Consider the following 18,458-nt stretch of genomic DNA (forward strand, 5'->3'; position numbering starts at 1 on the left):
GGGGAAAGCTTTTTAATTCTAAGAGTATTCTAAGTTATTTCACTGGGGGCCTTTAAGGAAAATAATGAATGTTTGAGATGTAACTTATAGAGGAGCTGTGGTAGATAACATTTCTGTACCTCCATCTTAGAAGAGTTTATAACTACAGAACTGAGTCATATGGGTCATTAGCCTGTAATAAGATGGTATGTGGACTTCAGTATCAGTTATATTAAGGTGGCACAGGAAAAAAAATGGCAAAACACAGTGGGAAAGCGTAGCAAAGTTACATCAAATAATGTTAGGATGCCTTTATTGGTGTTTTTTACTTAATACTTGACAATTTTGGCTGAAATACATAGATTTTATACTAGTTGTTTGGACTGTGTTCAAGAATGTCATTAATTTAAGAAGGGGCTGATTTGCATGCATTTATTATGTTGGGCATTATTATTAATGCAAACACCATTGCTATAACATGTTTTTTTTCCAGAATGCCATTTGATGATACTTCTAGATCTGGTGCAATCAAAGCAAAGTTATCAAAGAATTACAAACTCTGATATCCACAAAAGGTAGGATAACGTTTATTTTGGTAAAATCCACAATAAGCCAGATTATTTTTATTTCAAAGAGTTAAAATTTTGATTTATAAATATTCTCATTTAATTCTGCATGTAGAAGGGCTTGTAGCCACACCTAAGGGAGAAGTTAGCCTCTTTATCATGTAGCTTCATTCTTTACATGGGGCTAAATAGGATGAAAGCACTGTTACAAGGCAATGATCAGGAAAATATGGCACAGAAAAGTTGCTACATTTCACATACCTCCAAATTCTGAGTTCAAGATTCTTAAAATGTTCTAATTAAATATATACAACTTCCCTTTAACAGATAAATGTTAAGAGCCTGTCTAAAGTTTCATGCACTGAACAGTTTAGCAGTCAGACAGTTTTTATTTAAATAAATTATTATGGCGTGGTAAATAACATGTTCAGAATCTTTAATATTATTAATCAGAACTTTCTTACTCTTAAAAGCATCTCAGTATTTTCCTTGCTTTTAAGTTGACAGGTGGCAGGGTTTGTATACTTTCATTATATGTCATTAATGAATTCTTGACAGATGGCACTCAGCAAATAACATGTAAGGTATTAAAAGCAAGAAGAACAGTTTTTGTGTCCTAATTTCATCCATGAGTTATTTAGTTCATGCTGAATGTTCATATAACCCAGTTATACTCCTGAGAGACAAGAGGCCTCGCAGAGGGATCTAGACAGATTGGAGCATGCATGGGGTTGCTTTACATGCTTTAACTTTTGGTCAGCCCTGAAGTGGTCAGCCAGTTGGACTGGATGATCATTGTAGGTGCCTTCCCACTGAAAATAGAGTTTCCTCTCCTCTCCAACCATATCAAAATGTATGTACTTTTATTCATGTCGTTTTTGGGACTGCCATAGTTCTGCAGCTAATTAAATCTTACATCCAGTCCTGATAAGGCTGCATACATACCTCTTGACTTTTCTGATTATTCTTTCTATGAAAATAAATAGAAAAAATTCTTCACTAAAAATACTGTTTAATTAATGCAACAGTGTGCAAGTTAAAATGAATTGTGTGTAAGATAGGTTATGCATTCATCTACATACGTAAATATGCCGATCTCTGAGCATTTAAACAACCTCCTGGTGTTATTTTTAATATCCTTTTTCACCTCCCCCAAACAACCACTTCCTAAGCATGTTTCCTTAAACTACTTTTTCCAACTCTGAACTTTTGAAGTCTCGCTTTGGTGAATTTATCAATAGGACTTACATGTTTAAGCTTAAAAGCTTCCAGAAAGTTTAGAATAACATTCAGTTAAAGCTAAGTCACAGAACTCCATAGACAGACAGAGAGCATCTCCCCAAAAGATTCCAGAAAACTTGAACTATCATCTTCTAATAGTTACCATGAAAAGCAGAGGCTAGTAAGAACAAAATTCAGCCTTCAATTTACTGCATCTCCAACCCTACAGAGCATCGCTCCCCTCCCATCCCTAAAACGATAATACCAAAGATACTTATTTAAGTATTCAGCAGTAAAAACTCTAATCCCACTTGACAAGTGATTTGCTTTTAAGCCTCCAAATCACTGCCACACTTAGGACAAACAGCAAGTTTTCAGTTCTGCAATATTTTATGTTTCCCTTTAGCAACTTGAGCAGAACTAAACAAGTCTTTTCACCTGATCTCATAAAGGGTATTCTGCAGTATTCTGTAAAAGTTAGCATGTTACTACTCCTCTCACATTTCCTGAGATGCCCAGAATAGTAATATGACAGGGAGCAATCCACATGGTAAAATTGCATCATGAAAAGGAGTAGAGAGAAAGTTACCTAAATTCTTTGTATTATATTTAAGGTGCCGAGCGAGTATTAGAAAACACTTCATGCTCAGCGTACAAGAAAATGCAGTCTGGCATTGCCTTTCCTCTTCTATTAAAAAGCATTGTATATAAAGTTACGGGTTTTGATCTATTATGTACATTTTTAGTTTATTGATCTCATACTTTTGATTTTCTTCAGTTGTCTACAAATTGCTATAGAGAGACCAACAGAGACAGCAATGCTTCTAAGTCTTACTGGTGTTCGTTCTGTAATAGCCAACCAGTGGTACACTACCCCGCAAGAGAATGCGGAAAGGCTAGAAATTTTGTCCGAGAGTAAGTATTTGTATTTGTCTGCGTTTGCAGGTGTATTATTTCAGCCATTTGTGTGTGTGCGCTCATGGAGTGTGTGTACCTACTTGTCTCCCATCTCTCCTCCTTCTTTGTTCCTCACCAAATTTTGCCTGGAGTTCCCATGCGAGGTAAACTGCTGTTGTGGTTTAACCTGGCAGGCAGCTAAACACCACGCAGCTGTTTGCTCACTGCCCCCCGCAGTGGGATGGGGAAGAGAATCAGGGGAAAAAACGTAAAGTTTGTGGGTTGAGATAAAGACAGTTTAATAGGACAGGGAAGGAAGGGGAAATAATAACAATAATGATAAAAGAACACACAAAACAAGTGATACACAGTGCAATTGCTCACCATCCACCAACCAGTGCCCAGCCAGTTCCCAAGCAGCAGCTGCCACCCCCCGGCCAAGTCCCCCGAGTTTATGTACTGAGCATGACACCACATGGTATGGAACACCCCTTGGGCCAGTTGGGGTCAGCTGTCCTGGCTGTGCCCCCTCCCAGCTTCTTGCTGGCAGGGCATGGGGAGCTTAAAAGTCCTTGACTTAGTCTAAGCACTACGTAGCAACAACTAAAACACCAGTGAGTTATCAACATTGTTCTCACACTAGATCCAAACCACAGCGCTGTGCCAGCTACTAGGAAGAAAATTAACTCTACCCCAGCCGAAACCAGAAAAACTGCATGCAGGAGCCACCGTGTTACTGACAGGTTGATCTTTCAAACAGAGCAGTAGCCTACTTGAATCAGTTTTAGGTGTTATGGTCGTATAGTAAGAATAGGATTTCTGTGGTGAGGAGCAGTGCCCTAGGGTTTGGCAATCTGTAGTTACATAAACTATGGAGAAGGCAAAAGCTGGAGACAAGTCACATCCTCAGAGGTAAAAACCTAAATCTGTAACGGTATCCATTTTAATTACATTTTAAACATGAAGACACCAGGCCATATGATTGATATTTCCTTGTTTTTCAAGACTTTCATTAAAAACTCACAGAAACTAACTTTTCATTGCAGATTTGTTGAGCGTTGGTAGAACAACTGGGCAGACAGTCCGTATTCTTCAGAAGAGTAAGATTCACAGGGAGAGGGATTCCATTAAAAGTAAGAATTCAAAAGCTTAGTACAAAAGACTGGCAGTGCACATTAACTAGAACCGGGTAGACCTATGGGTAGTTCACAGGTCTAAGTGAAATCTTTCAGATGAGCTATGACTTAAAAGAATTGAGAGTGGGAAGACCGCTGATACGATATTATAGTTGGAGTAGCTGTATTTTACATATATAAAATTTTGGGAGAGACTTTGTCATAGCTGACCAATCACTAAAATTTATGCTTCACTGAACTGTTATGAAATGAAGTAGTGTGGCTGAAAAGTTACATCAGCAGCATGCCGTGAACAACAGAAATGGTATGGATTATAGACTGCAAAAAGATAAGCTGAACCTGCAGCGATGAGACAGTCTGTGCTGTAAAGGGCATGCTATAGATATGAAATTCCACCTGGCATCTTGCTGGAGAGGGGAGAAGGATTTTTGAGTAAAACAACTTTTGATATACTGCTTGTAAAATTATATACATTTTTTTCCATAATAGGGGATTTACCTCTTAAAAACAAGGGTAAATAAATTTTAATTACAACTTCACTGTCATAGAATTGAGGGGTGTTCAGAGCAGAAACATAGCCCAGTTTTCTGCTTTTTCAGAAAATGCTTCTTGGATATAGTGGCAGTTTTTAGTATTATAAAAAGAATGTAAGAGGACCACAAATAGTAATCAAAGAGAAGACATGATAAATTGCTGCTCTTAAAGTGTTCTTATATTCAGTCATATTCACAAATAATAATGTTTTTAAAATATTTTTATAGTGGAGGTGGACTCTCACAGTTCTCCTAGAGGCAAAGCAGAAGAACAGACCATTCACGCTTCTGCAAATCTTCCTGCAACTCATCCGTCATTTTTTAATTGTGTGCTCTATGGTTTACCCAACATAATTATTGTGTAATTTGTGTCAGACTTTTCATATTAGGAATACCACTACACCGTGTGTAGGGCACACTCAGCATTTTAAGTTGTGGCAGATACTATTTACTTACTAGCAACCAGCTATCAGAACCAGCACAGACTCACTTCTGTCTCAGATGTAAACAGTTCGATATTAGAGTCAGTGTCAGGAAAATATCAAAGAACATTTATTTTGGAGATTTGATTTTGTACTCTAAGGTTTTCTGAACTCAATGAATCCCTTAAAACAATTTGGTAAATACCAATACATCTTAAAGGAAATCAGGCCAGTAATTTTGGGCACTGATGCATGAGTGGAATTGGAATGTATCATTGTCAGTACTTCCATTTAGAAGAACTTTTCCTTGATGTATTTTATTTTTACGTGGAAGATTTACCAGGAGCCTGAGCTGAAGAATTTACCAAGTTACCTTACTCTGAGTGAACTGATTTTTAGCTTTTTATATAGCAGTAGTTGTAGTTTAACTAGAAAACAAGGTAACATTAAATAAGATGTTTAATAGTTAGTAAGTTTTGCTTTCTTTATTTCCCTATAGTTTTCCTAAATAAAACATGAAGATATATTATTCCAGAATCCCAAATAAGTTTATTACATTTATAGATTTTGTAACGTGCTCTTTTAATAAGCAATGCATTTTTAAAATACCTACTTTATTTGTAGCGATAACAGTAGAAATAAATGTAAAATAATTTAGTGCTTATGGAAAACACAAAGATTTGATCATTATTGCAACTGAAACCATTTTAAGAGTCTCTTTTTCTTCCAATTAAATTCTGATGTCTGTTTCCTGTGATACTTTTTTGTGTGTTCCTGCTAGCATTAAAATGGCACTGAAAAGACACTGTTCTGGTCTACCTGCTGTGCTATAGTTAATCAGAACCTGGTAAGAGTTACAGGGTCATATAGACCATAATTATAAAATCATGACACGCAAAATACTTGTTTTATGCACACAATGGAATATAAATTTGTACTTCCCTTCCCCCTTTGCTCTCACAATTTAATTAGATGACCTTATATGAACTGCAGCTGCTCTGTCAAACTATGTTTCGTAACATGCATGACTTTTATTCCCTCTGTATGTAATTTTCTTCTTTATTTAGACATAGGACATATTTTTTATGGCATGTATCTGGGCATTCGGTAACAATGCAAGTTAAGTAAAGATAAGATAAAGAAAAGTCTGTACGTAAGTTATACAGCCTGAAAATTAAGGATTCAGTGTAAGATATTTTCAAGTCTCTGAACTTGCCATGTTTCACCAGATATTGGCAGAGTCCCTTTCCCCATGTTCTTGCATTTATTTGTTTGTTTATTTTTAGGTCTTACCAGGTACCTTTTCATTGCATCGCTATCACAGAGCTGCTCTTTCTAAAATCCTATGCATGGTATTCGGGAAACTCAAGTATTTTTGAGTTTGAAGAAGCGATTTCTCTAGAATGAAGCAAGTGTCCACACTTGTTTTCAGTATAGCAAATGTCCACTGTATTGTTAATTTCTTTGATTATTTCCTAGATTATTTCCCACATCATTCTCCAACACATTCATTGCTATGAAATTCTATTTCCCTGCTGTTAATGGCATTTTTTACCTGGAATGCATCTTTCTAGTGCTGTCTCTTTCTCTGTAACACTTTGGAAAAAAAGTGTGTTCAATGGGAACGATGAAGCCTTTTCTGCCTTGCTTCATGACAGTTTTCATGAATCTCTATTAATTTCCCCCTTCTTGAAATAAGAAATTTCATATGTAGTGAAGTCCAGAAAAGTTTCCATGCTTCGGAAATGGCAGCGTTGTTCTTTGAGAATAATCCGGGATAAAAACTGCTAGATGGCAAAGATTAGAAGAGCCATTGATATCCAGGTACGATGGGCTTATTCAATAGTTTACTCCTGTGGTTTTATTTATGAAACTGATGGAAATAACTTAATCTACCGAAGCGTTTTTCTCCAAAAATATTCCCATTTGTATTTGATACTTTACCCTAACTACATTGCAATAATCTCTGTCAGAAAGAGGAATGAGTATGACCAAAAATTTCTTTCCAGTCCGACAGCACTACTTTATCAAAAAGCATTGATAGAGAGTAACGACCTTACCCAGGGAGCTCTACCTGTTGAGGGTAAGGTGTTGGAAATACTATTCAGACAAAATGTGACAGAATGGGCAATGTGTGCTGGGTAAGTATAGTAAAAGTGGGTTGTATGCATAATTACATAATATAAGTGATTGGCATTTCTGAGGCATTAAAAACAAATTGACTTAGGGCCACCAAGTGTAGTCACAACCAAACTGCCTGGGGTATTAGGATAGTGTTCTCTGTCTTACTGTGCTAAATACCAGTTCAGTGACATCGTAAGACATCTAGTTCATTCCTTCAGGAATTAGTACTAGAAATAACATCTTCTTTTCCATTATATGTTTGTAGCAATGTGCAGTGACATGATTGTACAAAAGTGAAGAGTCACTTCAGGAAAGGATGTATGGTAGAATTTGGAATGATTTCAAAAGAAGGCAATGGTTCACTTACTTGAGATATGTACATGGGTAAAAAAAAAAAAACCACAAGTACTACAAAAGCTTTACCACTGCTATTACCAGCTTTCTTAAAACAAGATTATAGATTGGGTTTTCTCTCAGTTTGCTGTGGTCGGCAGTGAAGCTGTCCTTTACCCTCACGTTACTTCCACAGAATCATATAAAATCATGGAATGGTTTGGGTTGGAAGGGGCTTTTAAAGAACCTAGTCCAACCCCCCTGTGATGGGCAGGGGCATCTTTCGCTGGATCAGGTTGCCCAAAGCCCCATGCAACCTAACTTTGAACACTCCCAATGATGGGGCATCCACAACTTCTCTGGCAACCTGTTCCAGTGTCTCACACCCTCATTGCAAAAAGTCCCCTCCTTATTTCCTGTTGCCCCTTGTCCTGTCACTACAGGCCTTGGTAAAAAGTCTTTTTCCACCTTCCTTGTAAGACCCCTTTCTATATTGAAAGGCCCCAACAAGGTCTCCCCAGAGCCTTCTCTCCTCCAGGCTGGACAACCCCAGCCCTCTCAGCCTTTCTTCCCAGGAGAGCTGTTCCAGCCCCCTGACCATTTTCGTGGCCTCCTCTGGACCCGCTCTAGCTTGTCCATGTCTGTCTTGTACTGGGGGCCCCTGAACTGGATGCAGTACTCCAGCTGGGGTCTCAATAGAACAAGAAATTATTTTTATTGTATTAAGTGAGAGATTATTTTTATTAAATAAAAAAGAAAAATAATTTTTATTAACTAAAAAATACTTTTCTACTTTTTGGAGGAGTATTACGGAGAATGCTCTCCATTTATTTGGCTGTGAGCTCTTAATTTTTAAAATAATATATATTGTTCAGCAACTTGGAGGAAAAAATCCTACTAACTAATGACCAAGAAATAAATTACAGTAGATACAGTTTAGGACGTATGAGCTCTCTACTAGAAAGACATTGGCACAAGCCCAAACAACAAGAATAAAAGCTTCTGAAGATATTTCATCTGCATGGCACCACATCGTTCCCTTGTGCTGTATCCATTCATACAAGAAATATTAAAGTTAGTGCTATTCCATGTATCAACGGCTTTAAAATAACTTTCTGAATTATGTCTCAGCAACATAACAAATCACATTATCAATTAGCTTTTATAACAGAAATGACATTTCATAATATATTTGAGCATGAAAAGAGTTGGTCAGCTAAAATTTATGTAATCTAAAAAATGTGAGGAGAAAAAAAATGGTGGTGAATTTATTGATAATATTCTAGGACAAGAATATAATTTGAGTAGTAGGTAGCTGTCGAAGAAAAGTGTGTAGTTCTAAATGGTCTTCAGGGAAGAACTGCAGCAAGTTTGCTACAAAATGATAAAACAACAAAAAAAGAGAGAAGCTCTGTCATTAGTCCCGGTGTAGCTGCTCTAAAAATAAGCGGCCATAAGCAATCATTGAAGGGTTTCTCATCACACGTGCTGCTTGCTCCAAAGCTGGGATGGCCGGTCCTCTCTCTATGTCTGTCTCCCCACTTTGCAAAGGGATGTGGTAGAGCAGATGCCAGAACTGCTGGTGGCTATGGGTGTTTGTAGGCAGGGAAACTGGAGCAGATTGGGCATTGATGTAAAGATATATTCCCATGACGATTTAAGCCCATTCCTCTGAGTTTGAACACTAATTTAATGACTTTGCAACCTGCTAAGCCTTCTGACCCCTGCTTTGGCACCTGGTCTGACCTGAAAGCTATCCAGGAATAGGATGTCGGAGGGGAGCCAACCATCCTCTGTGAATATGAATCCCTTTCTCTATATATCGTGGATGAAAGACCATCTTGATGGCTGTAAAGCCGCAGGAAAGAGCTTTTTAAAATACCTCTCAGGTATTAATTCATGCCTCCAACTGAAGTGTCTGTATGTGACTACAACAGCAGACGATTGCTAGCGTGGATTTTAAGAATGTGGTCAAGTCAAAACTGAAGGCCCTGAAATATTTACCAGTCTGTGGAAGACCCAAGTCATCACTCAGGTAATGAGGAGATAATTTCTCTGCCAGTGAGAGCAGAACACAGGTGGATTTTCAAAAGAAGTAGTCATAAAAGTCATTAATTTAAGAAGAGAGGAAGCAATTTTAATAAATTGCAGCTTTCCAGAGGGATGCCTAAGACTTACAGTATAAGGGATAATTTTAGATCACGTAAGCCCATTTTCACAAAAATGCAGTGTGGTATGTTAGCAATATTGCTGGTATGTAAAATATCAATTATAATACTCCCTGAAACCTGGATCTTGCTATCTGTTATTATATATGTGTATATTTTTAAAGACACTAAAATAAACATTTTAAACACAGTAGTACATCTGCCATGGAATGTATCCTTCCATGGGCAAGAGAGTGTACGTACTAGGGGTTGGACTGGGTGACCTCTAGGGGTCCCTTCCACCCCCAAATGTTCTGTGATTCTCTGACACACTATGTCAGTGTTAACTCAGTACGGCTGAAGCCAACCAAACACAGACCCCTTTCGGAAGTCAAGACCTGTATCTTAGGCTAAGAAGATACAAGAAATGAAAAGGGAAATAATCTTCAGTAATCACAACCTTAAGACTTATTGTTTTGTGTCACCGTCAGCAAATGAAGATGCTGTTAATAGAAATTATAAACATTTGCCGAGCTTTCTGACCATTTTCAAACATAATATCCCCCTCTTTTCACTGAGCTGTTCAGTTTGGTGGCAGTGTCCATTACTATGGGAGATATTTAGGGAGATACCTCTTTATCACTGAGTTACTACTGTGATTTATTTTTCCCTTGTTTCATAAAATGCTTCAGCCTGACGCATGATGGCAGAAGAGGGTGGAAGCTGGCAAGATGAAGCTGAGAGGGAGATCAGTCCCAAGCTCCAGTAGCACATTCCTTCCTGTAGCTGAATGTTCCTGACCTGTCGCTTTTCTTGATGGTCTCATGTTTGACATTTACCATTTGAAATTGTTAGGAGAAACAGAAACTTGATGTCCACAGAGACAAACAGCTTGTCCAGAAATCTTCAATGGGGCTGTGCTAATTCGGAAGTTGTGTTTATTTTCTGAACATATGTCTGAAAATATTTTTTGTAAAGTTTTGTATTTCCTTTTAGCCTTTTTGATGACTTAATTCTTTTCAAGGAAGTAACGTTACTGCAGCAAGACGAGCTCCTTAGCAGAACGGATGGCTCAAGACTTCTCTGTTTTGGTGGGCCTGCTGTACCCGGATTCAACAATCCAGTCATTCAGGAGCTGGCAGAATGACTTTTCAGTGCTACAGACACAGAGATCAGCTACAGATAAGAACACTGGGGCAAACTGAATTGGGGCCATTATTGTCTAAAATTCTTTTAAATTTTGGGCTTTTTTTCCTTTAATGTCAGTTGTGAAAAAATTCAATAATAACTACACGGCAGGGAGCGTTGCAGGAAAAAAAACCAAAACCAAAACCTGGGTTTTTCAAAAGTGCAGCTCGTGACTTTCCTGGACAATCCCAGGCTGTGCTGACTTCCTTATGAAAATACTGTATATGATGGGTGTTTTGTTATCTGACTGGGTACTGGGTACTAGATCACACCTATTAATTGTACCACAGTGACAGTGTCCATACTGCTATTCTCTGTCTTTTTTTTTCTGTTTAATGCCAAGATTTTAAGAGCCAGATCACTGCTCACAGTTTGTTTTGATTAGCATGATGAAGGCACGATCAGGATCAATTAGTAAAGGAAAATGGCTTCATACTGTAGGCTAGAAGTGTTCATCTGGAAAACTGCTGTGGATGGCACGGAGAACCAGCTCGTACGTACAAAGTGAACTTGATGAGAGAACAGTGACGATGGACTTGCAGGTAGAGCTGTGAGCTGCAGTATCCTGGAACAGAAGAGGAATGTGGGGGGAGAGTTTGTGATGAAAACATTTAGTCTGCTCGGAGCAGACATCTCGACCCTCGTTCTGCTATCAATGAGCTTGTCTGCCGACGTGCTCAGCATTCTTGGAGCAGCCAGCCAGTCTGTTCTGATGTGACGGGCACTCACAATACGCTGTCAGAACATTGACCAAGAGTTTCTGTTGGAAGAAAAGCACGGGCTTTCGGCAATCTTTGCGGTTCCATCATGTCCTCAGAATCTATCCGGACTTCCGTAACTCTTGAAGTAGTTTACAGAAGGTAAGATGAGTACGACGTGTGCTGCAGCTGAGGTATGTACATGGCTACCTGTAATCATTTGGGTAATCTTGGCAGGTAGCAGCTAAATTGCTTATAGCAATAAGCGTGATATTGGCATAATATTTAATAGAGGAACATGGTCACTGAATGAGGACCCTGGTGTCATTTAGAAGTCATAAGAAATAAACAGACTGTCTTCATCATTGACTAACCATAAAGGCTAGAAAAAAATGTCTTGGCTGTCTGAGGAGTTCTCACCTACCAAGTCAGTGATATCCACATAAAAAAAATGCAATTACTTGGTTCAGAAAGAGTTTGAGAGAACAGTGCCATCTTTTGCATGCAGTTACCCATGTCCAGCACAGTCATGTTTTCCAAACTCCCAGCCCTGGACAGCCTTCGTCACTCCCTAAGGTACAGTGCCATGAAATGATTTTTCAAGACAGCAAGCAGATGCATTTTTTCGTGCCTGCGTTAGTGGTCTGCTAGAGCATCGGTCGCAGTGTTGAAGAAATGTAAAGTGGCTCTCTCATTGTCACACACCGCAGCCACTACGTTTATGTCTTGCAAAAGTAAATGGAAATGTTTTCTCCTATCATTTTACTTTAAGTCATTTTGAGTCTTGCTTTTGTGTTCTACTACACATTCTTGTCTGATCTCTGTCTCCTAGGCTCGGTTACTCTTTCTCTGCCTGTGCAGTACGTGATCTCGCCAGTTTCCAGCACCCAAACATAGAAGCCTTGGATGTTCATGGCCCTGCTCCAGTTCCTGAAGTTTACTCATGTTCACAGATGCCCACTCAGAAGAGAGTGCATACTCTCACAGAATATGGGTAGGATTAATGAGAAGATGGGATAGATTGTGCTGATCAAGTGCAGGTTGCAGTCAGACAACATACTGACTGCCTCTTTATTTAGCCTCTTTCCCCTCTATTTTCCTGCACCTGATACAGCTTGAGCCCTCCTTTCCCCACCTTTAGTCCTTCCTCTAAACATCCCCTAAGTCTCATCAATTCCCATAAATACCTTAAAACATCTCGCACTGTTTTTCTCCTTCATCCGATACTCTGCTGCAGGCAATGGCCCCCTTCAGTCGGTGAGGCATAGGATGGGAGTTTCTCTCCTTGATGCATCTCCGTGAGTTTCAGCCCAGGGCAACAGGTTTATCGTCCTCCTTTAATAATCCCCAAAGTAGCGGCTTGCTTGACTCCTTGCACTGTCCAGGTTACTAGCGTTCCTTCCTTGTCGTCGTTCATCTGGTCCTCACTGGGCCCTTGTGTTTGTGATGATCAGCCTGCGAGCGTAGACCCTACCATCGCAGGCGCATGCTTTCTCCTGCACGGCTGCTCAGGACCAAATGCTGGCTCAGAGGCACATGGATAAAGATTTGATGAGGTAGAGTGGGAACAGATTCTTCACCTGAGGAAGACCATAGCATGGAGCTACGCCGTCAGTGTGCTTTGCCTATTGTGTGTCTGTTCTAGCAGAATGAGAACAATTTATCCATGATCCGAATTTTTATCATATATAGAACAGAAACTGTTTTCAGCTTTTAAGTTATAACAGCACAGCTTTAGCTTTGAATTATATGTGGTCTGTGTGGGCACCAGGTACTTAAGTGGTACTGCATCCATAAGGACTTGTACCTGCCTGTGCATTCCATGACAGGGCTGCATGTGCGACGAGATGCATACATCCATGCAGAAGAAGGGCAGTCCACAGTCTTGCTGACTTCCAAAATGGCATAGCACCCGACACCACAATGCTTGTAACCAGGTCTATCTATCAAGTATTTATACACTGGCGGTGTTCCTGACACAAAAGTATGCACTGTCTTTTCTGGCCCAGGCAGGGACAGAACGTAAGCAGCACTGTTCCCATAAGCAAGCGCGATGTTGACTCTGCTCCTCTGGTGCAGTCACATCCCTGCACTGGAGCAGTGGAGTGTCGGTACCAGCATGCTGGCTCCTGTGCTATTTTTGTGGGTATTTTTTTTTCCCTCCAACAGAGTTCATTAGTATTTGTCCTGAATGACATTGACTTTTATTCCACCTGAAAATAGCTATTTAGCATTTTCTGGTTATTAGTATTGCAGGTACTGACATTAGAAACTAAATGGTACGTATATTGAAATGAATTTGCACGGGAGTTCTACAAGCCTTTCTGCTGCTCCATCAGTGTGATTCAAGGGACGTGGCCTACATCTGTACTCAATCAAACAGGGCTGTGTTGGCCAATATAATCTAATTGGTTGACATTTTTATAGCAATTCATTGAGACTAAAGAGAGATGACTACATTAATATCTTGATGTAGCTAGATAATAGCTGAGCTAAAGCTGATGTGCCAAATTACTGAAAGGCTCTTAAATCCTCTTACAGATTTTAACTCTTTGTGACAAAGAAAAGGAAAGAGGCTTCAATATAAATGTAATAAAGAGAAAGAACAGTACAATTTATAATAAGAAGTATTATAATAAAGAACATTATCATAAATTTTCTAAGAATCTTCACCAATCATTTACAAATTCTATTTCTCAGTAATTGAGACGAGAATTATTGTTAATGTTCATGACTCTGTTTTCTTGGACAATAATTTTCACTGAGTTCAAAATTAAACAGAAAAGGTTTTAGCCAATGAATATGTATTTTATTCCTCTAGCTAGATGGTGAACAAACCTGTGAGAACATCCACACAGCAACAGTGGTAGAGGAATATCATGGAGAGGCAGAGTATGTGAATGCTGGACCTAGGCAGGCTTAGCCAAGTGCTGCATCTCATGGAAGGACCCCATCAAAACCCACCCTCCTTTGGCAGTGTGTTGTGAGAAAAGGTCTCCTCTGAGTGGGGTCAGAGATCCGCAGCTAAGAGCAGGCTGAAGGAGAAGATCAGAAGTGTTTTATCTGGGGGGTTGGTCTGAACCTGGAGAAGAAGGGCATGGAAGAGAAAGCAGGAAACAAAAAGCAGGAATTAATATTGCAGCCAAAGCCAGAAACGGGGAGAAATATGTTTATCAAAGTTGGTTTGATAGTTGCCTTTTTATTTTCGGAGCCCTTGGCACTAGAGATTCAGTATGAGCAAGGACAAGGTCTCCTTATTCGAGAGGAAACTCTGACATGATTAATTGCTTTTTTACCAAAAAAACAAGGTACAAATATTTGCAAAAGGAGCAAGTGGATGACTTAGAGGTTAATCTCTATCGCCACTACTTCAGAGTTAGGCTGGAATGACTCTGCTTATGGTGAACTTTTGGTAGAGCTGAAACTTAATAAGCATCTCTGTCCTTCCCCATGCCCCTTCACTTTGAGCAGGCAGTAGCTCCTCTAGCAGTGCTCTGCAGTTACCCGTGATTTTAAGAGAAACAAATCTGCATATTAAGATATTTGTATCTTCAGAAAGCAGTAGCGATTCCCTGGAGAAGCTGTATTGTCTGTTGTCAGAGCAAGAACATGAAAGCTTTTTGAAGTGCGCCCCCACCTTCCTCCCTGTTGGTGGGTGGTGAGGCGAGTTGATCTGATGGCATTCTAAAATGTGCCCCTCCTCTAGCTCTGAGGCTATGGAAAATAGCCTGGATAGTCTATTTTTAAACCTCAGCATTTTATCTCTTACTGAAATAATTTAATTTTGAAAGCTATTTTGAAACTTCCCCCCCAAAAAAACCCCCCCCCGCCAAAATTCAGCGAGGAACTCGTTTTTATTTCTCAAGAATATTCATCCTTAAGAACAGATTTAGTTGTGGGTTTTTTTCCACAAGAAAGTGCAGAGCAGCTGTGGTGGGCGACTGAAGACGACATCAGTAGGAGATGATAGTTATTTCAGGTGGAATCCAGGCAAAGTTTAACCGTAGGCCTTGGCTGTAGAGCCCGGTATGTTAGTGTGAGTGACCAGGATTCCCAGCATCAGAAGGGTCCTAAGATTGCTATTGCCTTTTCCATAATTCCCATTTTTTAGTCAGTAAACCATTTAGCTAGCCTTGAGTGTCGGTGTCTTTCTTACTGGTGCTGGTCCCAAAGGAACCAGCATGACCTCGTAACACAACAGTAGCTCTTATGGCAACCGTAATTTATATTAAAAAACCCAAACTATGTCCATTATAAACAAGTAAATTGATGGATTATTGTAGACGTTTTTAAGCAAAACCACAAAGTAATTATCCCCCAATGTCACGTAAGATTTATAGGAAGGGTAGTTATTTTGTCTAGGTTGCATCATTAAAATGCAATAAATGATCACAAAGCAGAAGAATGGTGTAGTGTTACATTGCTAATTTTGCAAACAGTAGATAATGCTATTTTTTAGAAAAGGGATGTGGTTTCTAGGCAACCTTTGGCAGCAAAACAAAAATTCAAGGACACGAGGCTGTTTATTAGACCACAATCAAGTGCGAACACATTGACTTTGGCAGCATTCACACCTTTTAGTCATGAAATCTTGAGATCTTTAACACCATCCATTGCATCACTTCTTGTGTATGGCAAAATGTTCGCGCCATGCTCTTGCCACATCGCGCAAGAGGTGTCTCTTCAGTCACTGTGTGCAACTCAAAAAAAAAAAAAAAAGAGCCTGGCCCCTGCCCCTTTTTTGCTTGTAATTCTAAAATTTTGTTTATTGTGTTAAAGACTTAACAGTCTTAACGCTTTGTGTCAGGGCTGATACTGTTTGATTGGGCTCCTACCAACACGTCAAGGTGTTCACATGTCTGCGGACAGGCAGGGAAAAAGGTCTCCTCCTCCTGGAAAGCACAACTGAAGACCCCCAAGTGATTCTGTTATTCCTTGTTTGTGTCAAAGATGCTAACTCTCACAGAGACAGGGAATGTTAATGTTGGAGAACTGGTAAACATTTACAAAAAACCCATTTGCGCGTATGTGCAGAAGGTAAGAACCAATGCCTTGTTCAATGGCTTTTCCCACAGTTATGGGGGTGCTTCTGTTAACAAACCAGGCAGAATCCATCCCTTAACAGAAAATACGTGTGAGGAGCTGAGAAACAACAGTCTTATTGGCAGTGGGAAGTATTGCAGACAGCCTGTGCTTTATGAGAATGATTGATTAGTTGTTGTTCAATGTAGGCTTTGCTTGATGCAAAGAAAACATTTGTGATGCCTCTGTGGTCCTATTAAGAGTAATTAATTCCTTCTCCAAATTAAATTAAGACTAATTAGACTCTAATATTAATTTCCTATTTGTCCAGAACACTAATTTTCATATCACTCTGTTGCAGCCCACATCTTTATGTCTGTGCTTGTGCAGTGTTTGTTGAACAGGGTGGCAAAATGTTGCAAGGCAACCATAAACGTAATCAGTTAAAAAGCGCGCAGGAGGGCTAGGGCGAAAGGCGTGCAATGGCAGTCTCAGCAGTGGTGGTTAGGCCATGAGCTACACATGGAATGTGTAGCTAGACATGAACTCCTCCTCCATAAACTCTCGCAGGTTTAGATGATGAAACCTTGCGTGCCACTTAGATCCTGCTCAGGTGTTTTTCAGTATATTTAATTAAATTATGAACTTCTCTTGTTGAAAATAAACTATTGATACCTTCATGCTATGCCCACTGCTCCTCACAGACTATGAAGGGATGTTTCCTTACCCCTGTTTCTCTCGTGCTTTCCTCACCACCTCAGTTTCTCCTGCTTCTCCACTTGCTTCCCTTGAGAATGCAAATATGGTTCTCTCCAGAAAGCTGCCGGGCATGCTGCACCATCCCCAGCCATCACCTTGAAAGTCAGTGGCACCTCCTCTACCATGCTCTGCTCCCGTGGCTCAGATAACACACCCCTCTCTCAGGTTTTCATGTGTGATCAATTACTTCTCAACAGATGTCTGTTAACATTTATAAACCCAGCTCTCCAGATTAAGTTTCCCACTTGCTTTTGTGGTACTGATTACATCCTTCCTCCCAGCATCCTACACCACATCTCAGAGTACCAAACGTTGGTTTCCCTATGATACAAACTCCTTGATCAGTCACTCAGGGCATGAGCCTTTCTCCTTATCGCACCATCCTCTTAAGTTCACTCCACTTTTTCCTGCATAACCTAAGCGGTTGCCTCCACCCCTGTGGATTCTTCCATTGTCCTGACCAGCAGCACGCAAATCTGTTTTTTATTGCTAATGTCCCTCCATCCTTTCCAGTCCTGTGTTTCAGCCAGCCTCTGGTCTCTGAAGGTTTCACCATTATTGTCAAAGTTGTGTGTCCAAAACTCTATGTCTGGTCATCCCTCCCCCCACACAATCCCGTTACGATCAGTGACAAAACTGTCCCCTCTGACCTGGGGAAACATCTCTGTTCCACTTTGACACGATTGCTCCGGCCATGGCTGAAATTATTATTTCTAATCTCGTTTTTTCCTTTGGCCACAACTACTGTGTTGCCTTATCTCATGTAACCGTAACCTCTGTTTTAGCGTAGCCATCCTTCTCTGATGTCCACAATGGCCATTGCAGTGCATGTGGAAGTTTCTTGTCTTCACAAGCCTGAGTCTCCATAATTCTGTCCTAACTGCTCCTCATTTGGTGTCACCCCCCATCCCTGAGTGCAAGTGTTACCATCTTTAACACACATTTAATTTGCTTTATAAATTATATTAATATTGTATTTGTATTAATATTATATAATTGTATTGATATTCATAATTATCTATTGTCTTCTTCAGTGCCATTTTGCATCTGTGCAATGCTTCTCCAAATTTGAGTTGACTATGAAGCTTCTAAACTTTTTAAGCTTCTGTATGTCTAAATACTGTCACAGCTTTGATGAGTGAGCTGAATAACAGCAGAACAGTTGAGTGCAAACGAAAGTCGTTAACATTCCCTTTCATTTTAAAAACTTACCAAAGACTTTTCTGTGAAAAGACTACTGCCAGTGCTTTACTGTCATCCAGAGAACAGGGACACTTTGAAGCCTCTAATAATGTATAGGAAATTAAGGGGTTTTCCCCACCATGTTTTCTTATTATCTCCCAAGTTGTTTAATAACCAAAAAGTACAGAAAATGCTGCAGTTTCTAAACAAATTAGAAAAAAATATTGTCCTAAAAGTCAGTTCCTGAAACT

The 18,458-nt window shown here is 39.7% G+C and overlaps 1 protein-coding gene across 1 annotated transcript in view; it reads left to right on the forward strand.

Moving 5' to 3' along the window:
• Positions 1 to 4,697, forward strand: part of CFAP46 (cilia and flagella associated protein 46) — an 84,737-nt gene extending 80,040 nt beyond the window's left edge. Inside the window, exons 56-59 of the mRNA XM_035896536.1 lie at positions 473 to 554; positions 2,545 to 2,681; positions 3,710 to 3,796; positions 4,561 to 4,697. Coding sequence (XP_035752429.1) covers positions 473 to 554; positions 2,545 to 2,681; positions 3,710 to 3,796; positions 4,561 to 4,697 — 443 coding nt within the window. The remainder of the gene's footprint in view (positions 1 to 472; positions 555 to 2,544; positions 2,682 to 3,709; positions 3,797 to 4,560) is intronic.
• Positions 4,698 to 18,458: the final 13,761 nt, after the last annotated feature.

The sequence above is a fragment of the Egretta garzetta genome, unplaced genomic scaffold (genome assembly GCF_000687185.1).
Source record: "Egretta garzetta isolate BGI_Z169 unplaced genomic scaffold, ASM68718v1 scaffold766, whole genome shotgun sequence".
Classification (NCBI taxonomy): domain Eukaryota; kingdom Metazoa; phylum Chordata; class Aves; order Pelecaniformes; family Ardeidae; genus Egretta; species Egretta garzetta.